This window comes from Euleptes europaea, chromosome 15, assembly GCF_029931775.1.
Source record: "Euleptes europaea isolate rEulEur1 chromosome 15, rEulEur1.hap1, whole genome shotgun sequence".
NCBI lineage: Eukaryota > Metazoa > Chordata > Lepidosauria > Squamata > Sphaerodactylidae > Euleptes > Euleptes europaea.
The window spans coordinates 31986339-32000388 of NC_079326.1; the positions used below are offsets into that span (position 1 = coordinate 31986339).

General features: G+C 43.4%; 1 protein-coding gene across 9 annotated transcripts in view; it reads right to left on the bottom strand.

The window, feature by feature from the left end:
- Nucleotides 1-14050, bottom strand: part of BAZ2B (bromodomain adjacent to zinc finger domain 2B) — a 179218-nt gene that overhangs the window by 27481 nt on the left and 137687 nt on the right. For all 9 annotated transcript variants that reach the window (XM_056861597.1, XM_056861594.1, XM_056861596.1 and 6 more), the window contains 4 exons: nt 11413-11656; nt 9075-9137; nt 6161-6305; nt 1925-2595 (listed from right to left, as the gene is read on the bottom strand). In XM_056861597.1, the coding sequence (XP_056717575.1) occupies nt 1925-2595; nt 6161-6305; nt 9075-9137; nt 11413-11656 (1123 nt within the window). The remainder of the gene's footprint in view (nt 1-1924; nt 2596-6160; nt 6306-9074; nt 9138-11412; nt 11657-14050) is intronic.

The following is a 14050-nucleotide window of genomic DNA, read 5'->3' on the forward strand; positions in this document are numbered from 1 at the left end:
GGTTGTTAACCCCTTGCAAGCATGTGAACAAAGCAAATGCGCTGTCTTTCCACAAACTATTTCAGTTTCCACAATGGAAACTGCAGCTGACTCCTTTGTGTAAACACAGGTTGCTTTTTCTCATTCACACACCCAACATTAAGTGCTGATAACATGCCGAGAGCCTGATCCAGTTGGTTCTTTACAAACGCACTGTTGTGAAGCTGTCCTACGAGGTTAGCCATCCATTCACAGGACTGTGGCCAATAAGACAGAGAGGAGAGAAGTATGGTGACAGGAAATTCAGGCATGTGGAGAAGAAAGGAATGGGGAATATGCAAAGGCTAAATGAACTGGCACAGCAAACCTGAATTGGGGGGTGGAAGGTCTTTGGAGCTGGCATGACCCCTGCGTCAGCATTAGTGCCACTTGCGCCAGCTAAATTGGCACTAATGCTGGTGCAGAGTCACGTACGCTGTCACCGGGGAGCCACACAGCAGTGCCATGCATGGGCACTGGCACGGCCACCGCGGCAGCGTTTCCCCTGCACAAGGGCTCGCGTCAGCACCAAAGGGGACGTTCCCAGAGGCAGGGCTGACTTTAGTCAGCTCCCTGAGCCCTTTCACCCCAGGAATGCCCCCTTTTGCCGGAGCAAACTTGTGCCAGGAAAAAGGGAGGGGTAGCCCCAAGAAACTGCATAGAGCAGCTTCACAGGGTTTTGACAAAATTAAATTTTTGGCTTTCTTTTTCAGTCTAGCAAGCCACTCAGGAGACAGTGAAGCTGCATAGTCCCTGAACGCCCCAGAACACACACACCCCTTAGGATTGCGTTGTGTGTCCTCAGGTTGCAATTCTAATCACATGAATTCATTTACACTAAAATCAATGCAAGTTACTTCCAGGTAAACACTTTGTTTGCTCTTGGATGATCCTTAGTTCTAGAGAATCTGGGCACATGTTTAATCTATGATTGTCAAGGTGTCCTTGATTTCTAAAGCACTCTGCAAAGTGAAAATAGATGAGGAGAAGATAAAGTCCTGCTATAGCTTTGAAAAGTCTGTCTCTCCTGTTAAATTTCAGAACAAGGGGCGGTCCCTTAACCTGACAGCCAATTTTGGACACAGTCTGCCTCCTACTGAACACCACTTTGCAGTTTCATGTGTTTGACTCAAGCAAGAAAAAGACATTATAATTCGATCAAATAATAATAATAATAAGAGTTGGTTTTTATATGCCGACTTTCTCTACCATTTAAGGAAGAATCAAACCGGCTTACAATCTTCCCTTCCCCTCCCCACAACAGACACCCTGTGAGGTAGGTGGGGCTGAGAGAGCTCTAAGAGAGCTGTGATTAGCCCAAGATCACCCAGCTGGCTTCATGTGTAGGGGTGGGGAAACAAATCCAGTTCACCAGTTCTACTCTGCCTTGGAAGATCTCTGGGTGACTTCGGGCTACTCTCCCTCATTTAGCCTACCTCACAGAGTCATTGTTTGCTTACTTCACCTTTCTCCCCAGTTGGGGCCCAGACAGGCTTACACTGTTATCCATTCTTCACTTTATCCTCAAAACAACCCTGTGAGGTAGGTGACTAGCTCAAGGTCATCCAGCAAATTTCGTAGCAGAGCAGGGATTTGTACCCGGGTCTTCTAGATCCTAGTCCGACACTTGAACCTCTACACCACTCTGGCTGTTGTGAGGATAAAATTGAGGAGGGGAGCATGATGTCAGACGCTGCTTTGGGTCCCCTAAGAGGGGGGAAGCAGGTCATAAATATCAAAATAATAAAAATATCAAACCATTTAGGCTCAGTCGTCTTTACAACTACATATCGATGGCTGTCTACATACCTCAAAAGTGAAGGAAGAAACAAAGGTTTGTTTCTTTTTTTGCTGATGCAAAGAAAACAAGATTGGACTCTTTTAAAAATGTAACATGATAACTAACCTGGAGGGGCGATAATGCAAAGGGGCTTAATCCCATTGGACTTGGTGAAGAAGCAGAACCAACAAGCGGAGACGGGACAGGTGACGGCGACTTGGACGGAGGGTGAGAGTGAGGAGTGAGCGAAGAAGTGGCGGCCGCTGGTGGGTCCGTCTGGGTGACTGATGTGTCGTCGCAAGGAGTTCTAGGGAGAAGGCTGAACCACTGTCTGCTCTTTTCAGTAAGAGTCTTTAACAGCTGGTCATTTGAAATTAATGGAGAACTGTAAAACTTCCCTGGCCCGCTCGCAAGAGGATTAAAGAGATTATTTGGATCGGACTTTTCGCCGCTGCTTTGTGATACGGAGGGCTGGTGGCTGCAGAGAGAGGTTTTAGCACTGTTTTGATAAGATAACGAGCACCCATTGGCGGCACTGCCGTTGGCTTTCTGGGATATAATGTCAGTCTCGGGGGGCATCTTTGCTACCTCCAACAGCTTGCTGAGCTTTGAAAAAGAGCCAGGTTTTTGCAGAAACAGATTCGTGCTGTCTTTTTCTTTGAGATCTTCTTTCTGATCACACTGATTTGGGTTTAAACAGCTTAGTTTTTCTTCAGAGGTCTCAAACATCTCTTCTTTGACATGAACATTTTTGGCCTTTTTCAGCTTTTCTTTTTCTTTTGCAATTTCTTCCAGACCTGCGTGCACACACACACATGGCAATAACATTATTTAGCAAAGCCATAATGGAGCCTTTCTGTAATTACATGCTATGAGAAGAACCATGTCATCAGCCACCTCCACACACTCGTCTAAAAATGTGCTCAAGATTTAGAAAATACAGCTTTAACATGGAAAGAAATCAGTCAGATTTTACCAACTGTGAATGGAAAGAGATCAATGAATGGCTATTTCCTTCTTCAGCATGGAGCCTTCTGTGCCCACCCCACAGCCAAAAGTAGAAAAGATTCCCATGAACAGAGTAGGATGGTGCATGGGGGGTAGGCACTACAAAAAGAAAGGGAAATTGGCAGAAATCATCCCCTGCCTCTTGTACTAGAATTTGTCACTGAAAAGCTCATGCAAGAGGAGAAGGGGGTGATTCCTACTAATTTCCCCCTCAAATTGAAGCTCTCCCTATGCTGCTTCCCCCACTGTTCACAAGATGACTCCCAATCATCATGAGAAGATATTAGAAGATCCAAGCGGCTATAGGAGGGAAGGAAGGAGAAGAGGGTGGCATCCATTCATGATTCAAAGGATTTGCTCAGATCCTTAAACCGACACACCTAAAGCACTGGCATAACCTAAAGCACTGGCATAACACACTTATGTATAGTTTTGTTTAGGAGAAAAAAAAATGTGAAATTGGCATTTTTAGTAACGCGTTTAGGTTTGGAATGAAAAGCCATTCTAAACATTTTCTGGAACAAGGAGACAGACTAAAGCAGCAGAAGTCCACCTGGAGGTGGAGCCACCATTTCTGAGTATTGCCCTACTTAGAAAGAATCACATTGCATGTACTAAATGAGAACGTAAAGGAGAGGGCTATGCCAAACCTTTCTCTCTGCTGAGATAGTTGATTGTATAGAGAAAAGGCTATTTTGATCATATGGAAGAGCGTTAAAAAAATGTAATGCACGCACATCCTGCTTGTGTTCAGAACTGGTCCAGTCTGGAATTCCACCTAACCACCTTATCCTGTCTTCTCATTCTACATAATGCTTAGAGCATCTCTCTTATTGTGGAGTTGGAAATTACTGAATTAGTAGAGCAGTGTCACACCCTACTAAGCCCACTGAATTCAGCTTGGCTTACCAACTTCAGGGTTGCTTCCCCTCACAAATGCTGCTCCTGGGGGATGGGAGACACCCTCCCCCAGCATGACTGAGGTCTTCAGAAGAAGGAAGCCACTGTACGAATCAGCTTTTGTATGTTATAATCGAATGTTACTAAAAAAGTGTCTAGTCTTTAACATCAAGTCTGATTCATTTAATTAATTAATCAATACATTTATGCCCTACTTTTAAGCCAGATTTGCTCCCAAAGCAGCTTAAAGATGAAACCTATCACAAATTTTAATTAGAGGCACAGGCAGAGTTCCACTGGGTTTCTCCTTTCCCCTGTTCCATGAAGGAAGTCTCATCAAATGCTGCAGTGTTTCTTAGGGCTGAATATCGAGAAGCTGCGACTGTCAGCTGTTGGAGTAAAGATGGAAGGGAGGATCCCAGATTTTAATCCTCCACTGTAGTCTCCCCCTTATAACTTGTGGTGGCTTTTAAAAGCTGGGCCCTATGGTGTCTGATGACAAGGGTTCCCTTCTGGAAGGGAGCCCTCACTAATTTTGGGGCAATTAATTTAAATTAGTATCGACTTGATTTAATCAATTCAATGTTCCCCTTTTAAAAATCTGTGGTCGTTGAGAATATCTGGAGAGTGTAGGGACTATAAATCTGTATATATAGGCAAATAGATTATTGCCTCTGTTCAGTTCAAGTCACATATAGGGGGTTACTGCACTTCGTATTCCTAGCAATGTATTAAGAGTTTGAAAATGTTATAAAAACATAGCTTTAAAAGAGTTTTTGAATACCATGGCTAATAAATGGTTGGAAGACGTCTTCACAGCTAAAGGGGCCAAACAAAGTGCGAACAGTCTTTTTTATAACGTTTTCAAACTCTTAATACATCGGTGGGAATACATAGAAAATGCGAACAGTATTTTTTGTAACATTTTCAAACTCTTAATACATCGCTGGGAATACAAAGTGCGGTAACCTTGTGACTAGTTCTGCCAGAATGTGGATAGGAAGTAACATCCAAATACATATACAGCTGAAAACAATTCAGCGTAGATGGACAATGACTTGGATCCCTCCAATAAGTACTACTGATGGAAAGATTTCCATCAGCCGACCATGACATTTTTGCCTCCTCTCTCCCACTTCAGCCCAAAGTGCCCCCTCAAATGCCACTCCTGGCAGACAGGAGACCCCCACCCTCCAGAACAATATGAGGGGAGGAGTCGGAGGTCTGCAGCAGAAGAAAGGAAATGGCGAAATCAGCCTCCCATATGTTAGTGGAAATGTTAGGTGGAAATCAACCCAGTGCCTGGATTTGCATTTGGGGTTCCTGAGGAGACTCGTGTGTGGAAGATGCTTCCACCTACTGACCACCTTCTCTTGGTTAGGGTACTTAAGTGTGTTGAAATGTAAACCATCAGAACAATATTAGCCATCTGTTTAAAGAACAAAGAGTTTATCTTTCAGGAAAAGGAGAGAGTTCTTGTTTTGACCCAATTAGCACATTTTCTTTTCCTCTAGGCCTGTTAGGATGTGTCAACAAGAATTAATAAAAAGTTGTCACAAAGAACAAAAGGAAATGGACAGTGGCAGAGAAGGGAAAGGACTTCAGGGACAACAAGTGCTCTGTATGGCAGTCATTTGTTTGCTTTAGCTTCCACATCACTTAGTGCAGCTGCATAATTACAGATAAGTGGAGGTCAGTGTTTCTGGCTATGACTGCTAGCACCTGCATGGGTGTTTGCACTTTCTACAAAATCTGAATTTAATTTCCACAAGGGAGGAAAAAACCAGCACTGCCCTAATTTTCTGATGACCCTTCTCAGAATTTCCTGAAACATTCACCTTTGTGGTGATGTTACATGTGGACATTAGTAATCAAGTTCAGAAAATTTGTGAGAGGCACATATCTACCAGGGTGGGAGGAGGGAGCTGACTGTGTGCACAGTAGATTTACCATTTTGCCCCCCTACTGTAATCCACACCACATTCTAATTATTGTACCTGCCTGAGGGTCCACCTTTGGTTGCTAAGAACCAAGTATCTCATTCAAAGAAGTGTCCCCTCCAGTGTTCCTTGTGATATCCGCCCAGATGGTTACACTAGAATCATTCCTCCCTGCAAGCTTAGATGACCCACAGGTTGCTCAGAGACTCTCCCAGCCTGTCATTTCGAGCTGCCGTTTTGCTGAAGTCATCTCTGCTCATGTTAACTAAAGTGCTTCACTCTGCCATCCAGAGAAGGCCCCCATAAGACCCAGAGGTGTTCCATTATAAGGTCAGCACCCTTCCCTAACAGCATCATCCAGGGATCAGCCCACTGTTTAGATTTACCCTTATCAGTTCTTTATTGATAGAACTTCTTGATAACAAACACAAAACCCTCAACCTCCCCCCCAACCAAAGCAAAGTTTATAAGAAACCTATAAATGACTGAATCATGCCTATGACTACCTCATTACCTTCTCCGCTTTCCATGCCTTCAACAAAAATACCCCCACACTGCGGCAGAATCCAGTATCGACGTCTGTAACGATCCTGGCCAAACATCATTGAACGTAAAGAATGAGATGCTTCAAATAACTTTCTCCGGTATTGGTTCTGTTGCTGTTTGGTTGTAAAGAAACGCATTGTTATAATGTGTTCTATTACCCTCCCCCCTCCCTCAATTTTTTCTTCATTATTTATCGACCAGTTAGATTTATATCCTGTTCTATCATGGGAAATACCAGATTCTTACAGAAGTTCTTCCAAATGAATTAAATGGTTTGAGGTGTTTTGTTCTAAAGGCCAGATGAGTAAAAATGACTGTTTATAGTTATAAAATATAAAACAAACACAACATTTAAAAAAGAAAAACTAAAACAAAACCTTTAAAAACTAATATGAAGGCAAATAGTAGTTGGCAGTTGAATGGAGACTTTTTAGACATATTGGCCCTTTCAAAACAAATGCCCTCGGTTCTCTCTGCCCACACCCTTGAGACAAAGACCTTTTATGCATGGGTTGTTTCCGCTGGATTTCCCCCCTGAAGAAATTCCTGGAGTCATTGGCCGTTTATGCTTGGTAATTAGCAGCACATTCCAGGCCGAAGTGCCCCGCATATTTTTTTAATTTCTTCACACTGAACCATCATTCCAGACGTCACTGCGAAGCTGGAGCATACCTGCTTCACATTTTTTAACAGCCCCTGTTAAATAAATACCTTCTGTATTTGCTCCACCCCCGAATCGAAGCATTCACTGAAGGAAGCATGCAGACTCCCAGCCTAGGCTTAGCTATGTAAACGACCATTGCTAATGGCTATGCAATCAAAGGAACAAAGGAGCAGGCAAGTGGGGGTGGGATTTGTTTGACTTTCTCCTCTTGCATCAGGATCGTGAATAGTCATTTTAAAGGTCGGGTTTAAAAATCAGCATTGAGCGAGGAGCAGAATCGACCCTGCATAAATGGCCGTTGAGATTACTTTCCGAATGCACCACGGAAAATGTGAAGCAGCTGAACTAATGGGAGAGTGGTCAGCGATGCATTCCTTGTTATGCAGCTTGCTACCCTCCCCCCTTTTCAAAAGCATGTATGCATAGCGATAGATTGGTGTTGCGATAGATCACAGGCAGGAAAAGGCTGGTTCAATGTGAGTTTCTCAAGGGAGAAGATAGGGGTGGGGGAAAACCACACTGGTCATGGGGAGGGCCTCGGCTAGAGTCCCCCCTCCCCGCACTTGGAAGGATCCACGAGTTGGAGGTGTAAAGGGCAGATTTTTCAAATGACCGGTGAGGGACAATCACCCATCAGTGGAGTATGTGAACTGGAAGAAAGATGCATAACCCAATATACCTGACATAAGTTTGCCAACTTCAGGTTGGGAAATGTCTGGAGATTTGGAGCCATTTTCTCCAGGAGGGCAGGCAGAGCTTTAAGAAGGGAGGGCAGCAACAGAGATTTTTTTTTATGAAGGATGCATAGTTTAGAAAGGACTTGAGATCATCATCCCATTTCCTGACAAACTACCCTTTGCTCCATAGATCCGTATCTTCCAATGCCTTTGTGGGGAGCTCCACAGTGCAACCCTGTACAGAGTTAGTCCAGTCTAAACCCATGGATTTCAATGGGTTTAGACTGGAATGGAGAGCCCAGCGTAGCATAGTAGTTAAAGTGTTGGACTAGGACCTGGGAAACCCAGGTTCAAATCCCCACTTGTGCCATGGAAGCTTGCTGGGTGACCTTGGGCCTGTCACATACTCTGAGCCCCGACCCTGGCTATTATTTGGATGGAAGATCTCCAAGGAATACCAGGGGCATGATGCAGAGGCAGGCAGTGGCAAACCACCTCCGAACGTCTCTTGCCTTGAAAACACTACAGGGTCGCCATAAGTCAGATGTGATTTGACAGAAAAACAAAAAAAAAAACCTGGAATGCACAAGTTTGCACTCCCAGTCACAGATCCACCATGCAATGTGTGGTTTGTCCATTATTATTTTTTCTTCAATTGTGTTTTACCTCAACCCTCCAATTTTCAAAAACTGTCTGCTAGGCAGCATGGAGTCTGCTGTTCAAGAAATAAAAAAGGTCCACATTTATTTATTTGCAATACTTTACCTGCTTTTCCTGTGATTTACAGGAGTCTGGTTTGAAGACCTCTTTGGCTGACAGAATTCATATCATGGTTCATTTGATCATGTCCAAAAATTAAAAAAACTGGTTTATCCAGGGCCAATTCCAGTAGGGCCATCTCCATCTTCCTGAGGCTGAAGACCCTCAAGTCACATGAGGTCTGTACCAGTCTCCAGGAGCCCAAGCAGTGGCTTAGGGTGTCAGCAAAGTCACACAATCCAAACGAGATTATAGAGTGGCACTGTGTAATGGTGGCCCCTTTACTGTAGTGCTTTTTGCGTTCTTCTGGCTTAGCACTGACAGTGCAGTCCCAAGCAGAGTCGATACCCTTCTAAGCCCACTGACTTCAATGCATTTAGAAGGGTTAAACTCTGTTTAGAAAGCACTGTAAATAAGATAATCTGCTGTGGGGAAAAGCTGTCATTTGGACGAAGTGCTGAACTCTTGCACTCTTATTATTTCCCACAGGTTCAGGTAAATGAGGCTCAGCACCAGCCTTAAACTCCTTCCCCTCCATTTGAAGGGAAAAAAAGTCCAGATGGCACAAGCATCTCTTTCTTTGTCCTTCCCCAGAAACTGAAGCTCTTTCGTTGCTTTTGTTTGCTTCAGTTGTAAAGCTGGCCTGCTGCAGGCAAGTCCAATAAATCTGAGTGAATACTAAAGTACCTATTTAGGAATTTTTTTGGGGGGGGGAATGAACTGCAATCTAAATTTACACATATCTAAATAAAAAGGATTTAGATATGACAGAGGTGGCTTACCTTAGTCAGCTTGTCAATTTGTTTCTCTAGTTCCTCTACGCTGGCTGCCTGGTCCCCATCATCCTACCGCCAATAAACAAAATGCAGTGGTTGCGTTATTCTCTACAGATTAATCAGGCTCCTTATAAACTACTGATGTTATCACAGCTCCATTTCTTGTAAATTAATAAAGCAAAGCACAGCAAAAGTAATGTATTTGTTGTGGAATCTGGGTCCCAAACGTTGTTGTTTTTTAATCTGTGCAATGCAAACCCAGATTCACACAACTCAGCACAAGGATAGAAACCAAACAGAACTATTCTGAGGACACAAAGATACAAACACCTCCAACCTCACTGGCCTGCAATATCCTTACAAGGCTGAGCAGTTTGCCCCACAGCTCAATGCTATGGCTAAGGATGGTATTCTTTTTTCAGGAACTTGGCAGCTTCTTTCCCTCTTTCTCTTTAGTGAGGAGCAAAATATTTAAGAAAGTTATCCATTCCCTGCAAGTAGACTGGCAAGCCCTCCTGGTGGGGGATGCCCCATCCCCAGTGCTTGTTTCCTACTGCCATTGGGCCGATGGTGTGATGTCACTTCTGAGAAAACATGTCCACTCTAGGAATCACCAGAAACTGGTTTTACCAGAGAGTTTCCAGTGATTCCTAGAGAGGCGTGGCATTACTTCTGGGTTTAAACTTTACAGTTTTGCAATTTTTCTTGATGAAGCCATAAGCTACAAGTCTGTAAGAAGAGTATTAGCTGAGGCCAGAAACCAAAGAACCAGGAGCTGGATCAAGAGGGCCACAAGCAGAGTTCTACTTGCAGAATAGAATTTTTATGCCTCTCAGCTTCATGAACCTCCTGAAAAGCTGCTCCATGATGTGAGAGGATGTCTGGGGATTTCTTAGCCAATGAGCAACAAAGGCAGCTGCTGCCTCAGGCTCTGTCTGCTTGAAGCAACAGGTACCCGCGTCTGCCTTATCTGGGGCTTGGGCAGCCATTTCGGCAGCTCCTTGTGCCGACTCCATCCAGGGCTCAGGCAGCCAGCTTCTGTTGATGGCTCCCACCCACCTCAAATGGAGTGAGAACCATTTCCATGGAGGAGAGGGCTATTTCATGGCTACTAGTAAAAACGGATACTAGTCATGATGCATACCTATTCTCTCCAGTATCAGAGGAGCATGCCTATTATAGTAGGTACTGTGGAACACAGGCAGGATAATGCTGCTGCAGTCGTCTTGTTTGTGGGCTTCCTAGAGGCACCTGGTTGGCCAGGTGAACAGTCTGCTGGACTTGATGGGCCTTGGTCTGATCCAACATGGCCTTTCTTATGTTCTTATGCCCACCCCTTGCTATGCCCTGGCGGGTGGCCCAGTGAGGGTGGCATTGATTCTGGGTCCCCATGCTGAACGTTTGCCTATGGCCCCAGAATCACCAAGACTGTTCCTGAGGATGAACAACAAAATGGATGTAGCATGAGGACAGTCAAAAAAGGGAAAATGGCGGAAATGGTTCCCCCCTTCCTTTAACCAAGAGGAAGTGCCTTGCCACGTGTGCCAAGCAATGAAGATGGGTGGCTACAATGCTGAAACTGGTTCAGTGCATCTAAAGGATCTCCAAAACAAACAGCAGTCTAGCAAACTCCTTTTAAAACTGAAGGAAATTCCAAAAGCAGCTTTACAAAGAAAATAAAGTTTTAAAAATGCCACAGGCTACTGCAAACCCCTTTATGAAGCAGCTGGTCAGTTCCCAACTGTAGCTAGGTGTCATAGGGTTCGTTTCCTAAAGAACCAAAGCAAGGTTTGGAAGCTATGCTTACCCTGAGCATGTTCACAATAAAAATAAAATAGTCAGTCTTGGGGTTAATTATAACAAAAACATTTTTAACAGGATGTACGTTCAAATAGAAGACTTTGTAAAACTATCATTCCGTCTAAATAACAAATTTGATAGCCTCAGGCTTATCTGTTGGGCAGTGAAATGGGGCGACTCACAGACAAGCTCCTCTCCAGATATGCAGAAAATGTTATCTTGTATATTTTTAACAGAAGCAAACACACACACAAATAACTTGATGACAAATTAACCTACTACTTTTTGCCCTCCAGGACCCATAGAGGACCCACAGAATGTCAAGGGTAGTTGAATGTCAGCAAAGGAAAACAGAGAGGGTGGGGGAAGAAATTAGTCTGTTTGAGCCCCAAAGACTTTTAGTATCCAGGAAAGTTCGTGCATTATGGGTGGAATTTCCCAGTTCTCTGCCTCCTACAGTGATTGCGTTTGTGCACCCGACAGAAATTAAGCCTAAATGTATAGATTAACCATCTGAGGCAGACAGATATCAGAAGTCCTCTACCTCATCTTCACAAATATCTCCTTTCTTTCCCTTTTTGTCATCTTTGTCCTCTTCATCCTCATCATCTTCATCGGCTTGATCATCACTATAATCGTCATCGTCATCGTCATAATCGCTGTCTCCTCCCTTCCGTCTCCTTTTTCGGCCTGGCGTGGGTGTGCCCATTGAATGGTGTTCTTCTCCTAGATCGCCTCCTCCTGAGACATCTCTTTTGCCTGTTTTCTTTGCATGAATTATTCTAAATCTTTAAACACATGGTAGACAAATGGTATTACTGCACGTTTGCCACAACACACACAAAGCTCCACTAGGGTTGCCAACCCTGGGTTGGGGAGGGTGGATTCTGAGGATGGGAGAGAGTTCAGCAGGAATGTGACGCCATAGAGTCTGCCTTCTGAAGCTGCCATTTTCTCCAGGTGAACTGATTTCCATAGTCTGGAGATCAGTTGTAATTCCGTGAGAACTCTAGGCCCACCTGTAGGCTAGTAACCCTATTCTCTGCACTTTACTGAAAACAAATCATATCCTTCTGGTTTCCATTATTTAGCAATTGTCTGCTACCTTGGTTTTGTACCATTGACTCAGCACGTGAGAACTGCTGTTTAATTAAAATTGATTTCTATTTGACATGAATACTTATTTGGTGAAAATAAATTCTGTTTGCTATGAATGTTCAAGTTTGTGTAGACTTCCAGCTCTTTAAAACTTACATAATCTTTCAGCAAATATTATTGGACTGGTATGAACGCTATTAAACATAACTAAAGCCCTGCATAAAACATCTTAAAGACAAAAGGTTTCAATAGCTATTATGTAAACCAAAGAAACAGCTATTCATCCATGTTTCTCATTTTGGTCACTTTTGACCTCTCTATAATCTACTTTTCACATTCACATTTTTAAAGTTCAGTGTCTACTCTTTGTATCTAGAGACCTAAGAGGTGATACATTCAATTTACAAAGTTGACAATAAACTGAAACACTTGATCCTGGATTATCCCAGTAGAAATCTTTTCTTTGTATTCCATTTTATGCAATATTTTATTGAGCATTATGCAGGAGGTTTTCCAGCACTGTGGGCAACAGATCCCTTAGTTTCATTTTTTTAATGAAACGAAAGAAACTTACATACCAGTAAGTACAGTTGTGGTAGCCCTTCCTCATCTCTTACCCTACAAAAGAAGATTCCATACAGCAGATATTACAGCTCTACCTACCAGGAATCTAAGCAGGCAAATATATTGAAACAACCTAGGAGGTATCTCAATAGCCAGGCATACCAAACTCTGAAGAGGTATGAAAATGTGTCTGGAAAAGGCAAAGATTTTACAAGGTAGAAAAAGGAGGAAGGAAGAGTGTGAATCAGGATGGCAAAAGTAGAAAAATTACAATAAACCAATGCTGCTATGTAATTTTTCAATGTCTTCCTTTCTTCTCCCATCTTACAAAACAGTATTCCATACAGCAAGTGGATAAGAGGCAGTGTAGCCACCTTCTTAAAAAGCAGCCTTGGGAAAGTCTATGATTAAAAAAAGAAACTGGATTTTAGGATGCTTATCAGATTACACAGAAAGAAAGATACGAGGACGAGCAGGAAGTCCTAGCTGGTCTCTATTAATAATTTGTGCCTCTGTCCTTCCAATACAAAAGATAAAAGGTGCTTGTTTTAAGACTTTCACTGACAAGCAGTAAAGAGCCAATTACTTGACAGAGAACATGGTAGAATTAATTAATCAGGTATCAAATTCCTTAAAAGATGTTCCGTGTGTCAAGAAACAAGGTGATGTATATGCCCCGTTTCTAAACATTCGCATCACCGCTACTGGGCACTGCAAAAATGGTTGAAGTATTTTGGGATCGTAATGGCATAGCAGCTGAGCTTGGAACACTGCATCCTAAGAATTACATGCTGGAAAAAACAAATCGTAGGACTGGCTAGTTAGACTGAAAAAATTTACAAGAAAATTTACCTAGAAGTGGAGGGGGACGGATCCATTGTAGTCAGGAAAATTTCCTGTATCTTTGGCGCTTTCTTCACATGGGGGAAAAAACCCAGATGAATAAGCAAACATTGGCAATCAAAAATCAACAAATAAATTTTCAGAAATAAACAAGTCACTGAGATGTTCTTCGTGCAATCCTAACCACAGCTGCACCTCTCTAAATCCATAAAAGTCAGTGGGCTTGGAAGTCTGTACCTCTGTTTAGGATGGCACTGTAACTCCCACTGACAACAATTAAGTGCTTTGCACTTGCTGCTATTTGGCTTTCCTGAAATATTCAGGTGTTTATCTGGAACAAGGGTCCCCAGTGTGGTGCCCGTGGGTGCCATGGCACCTTCCAACACCTTTTTCTGGCACCCGCCAAGTGTTTTTAGGAAGTGGGTGGGGCCAGGTAGGGCTTTTGCCCAACAAGGCTTCTGATTAGCTGTGCAGATTTTATTAAATGTTACTTTGGCAGCAGTTGCCACCACAGCACAAGGATCTGCACTGTGCTACTGAAGTTAAGCCGTGGCAATCATTTTGTGGCTGGCCCCGCCTCCTGCGGCAGCCAGTTTATTGATGCACCCACCATGCTGTGACAGAATACCAAATGTGCCCACAGGCTTAAAAAGGTGGGGAACCCCTGGTCTAGAAAC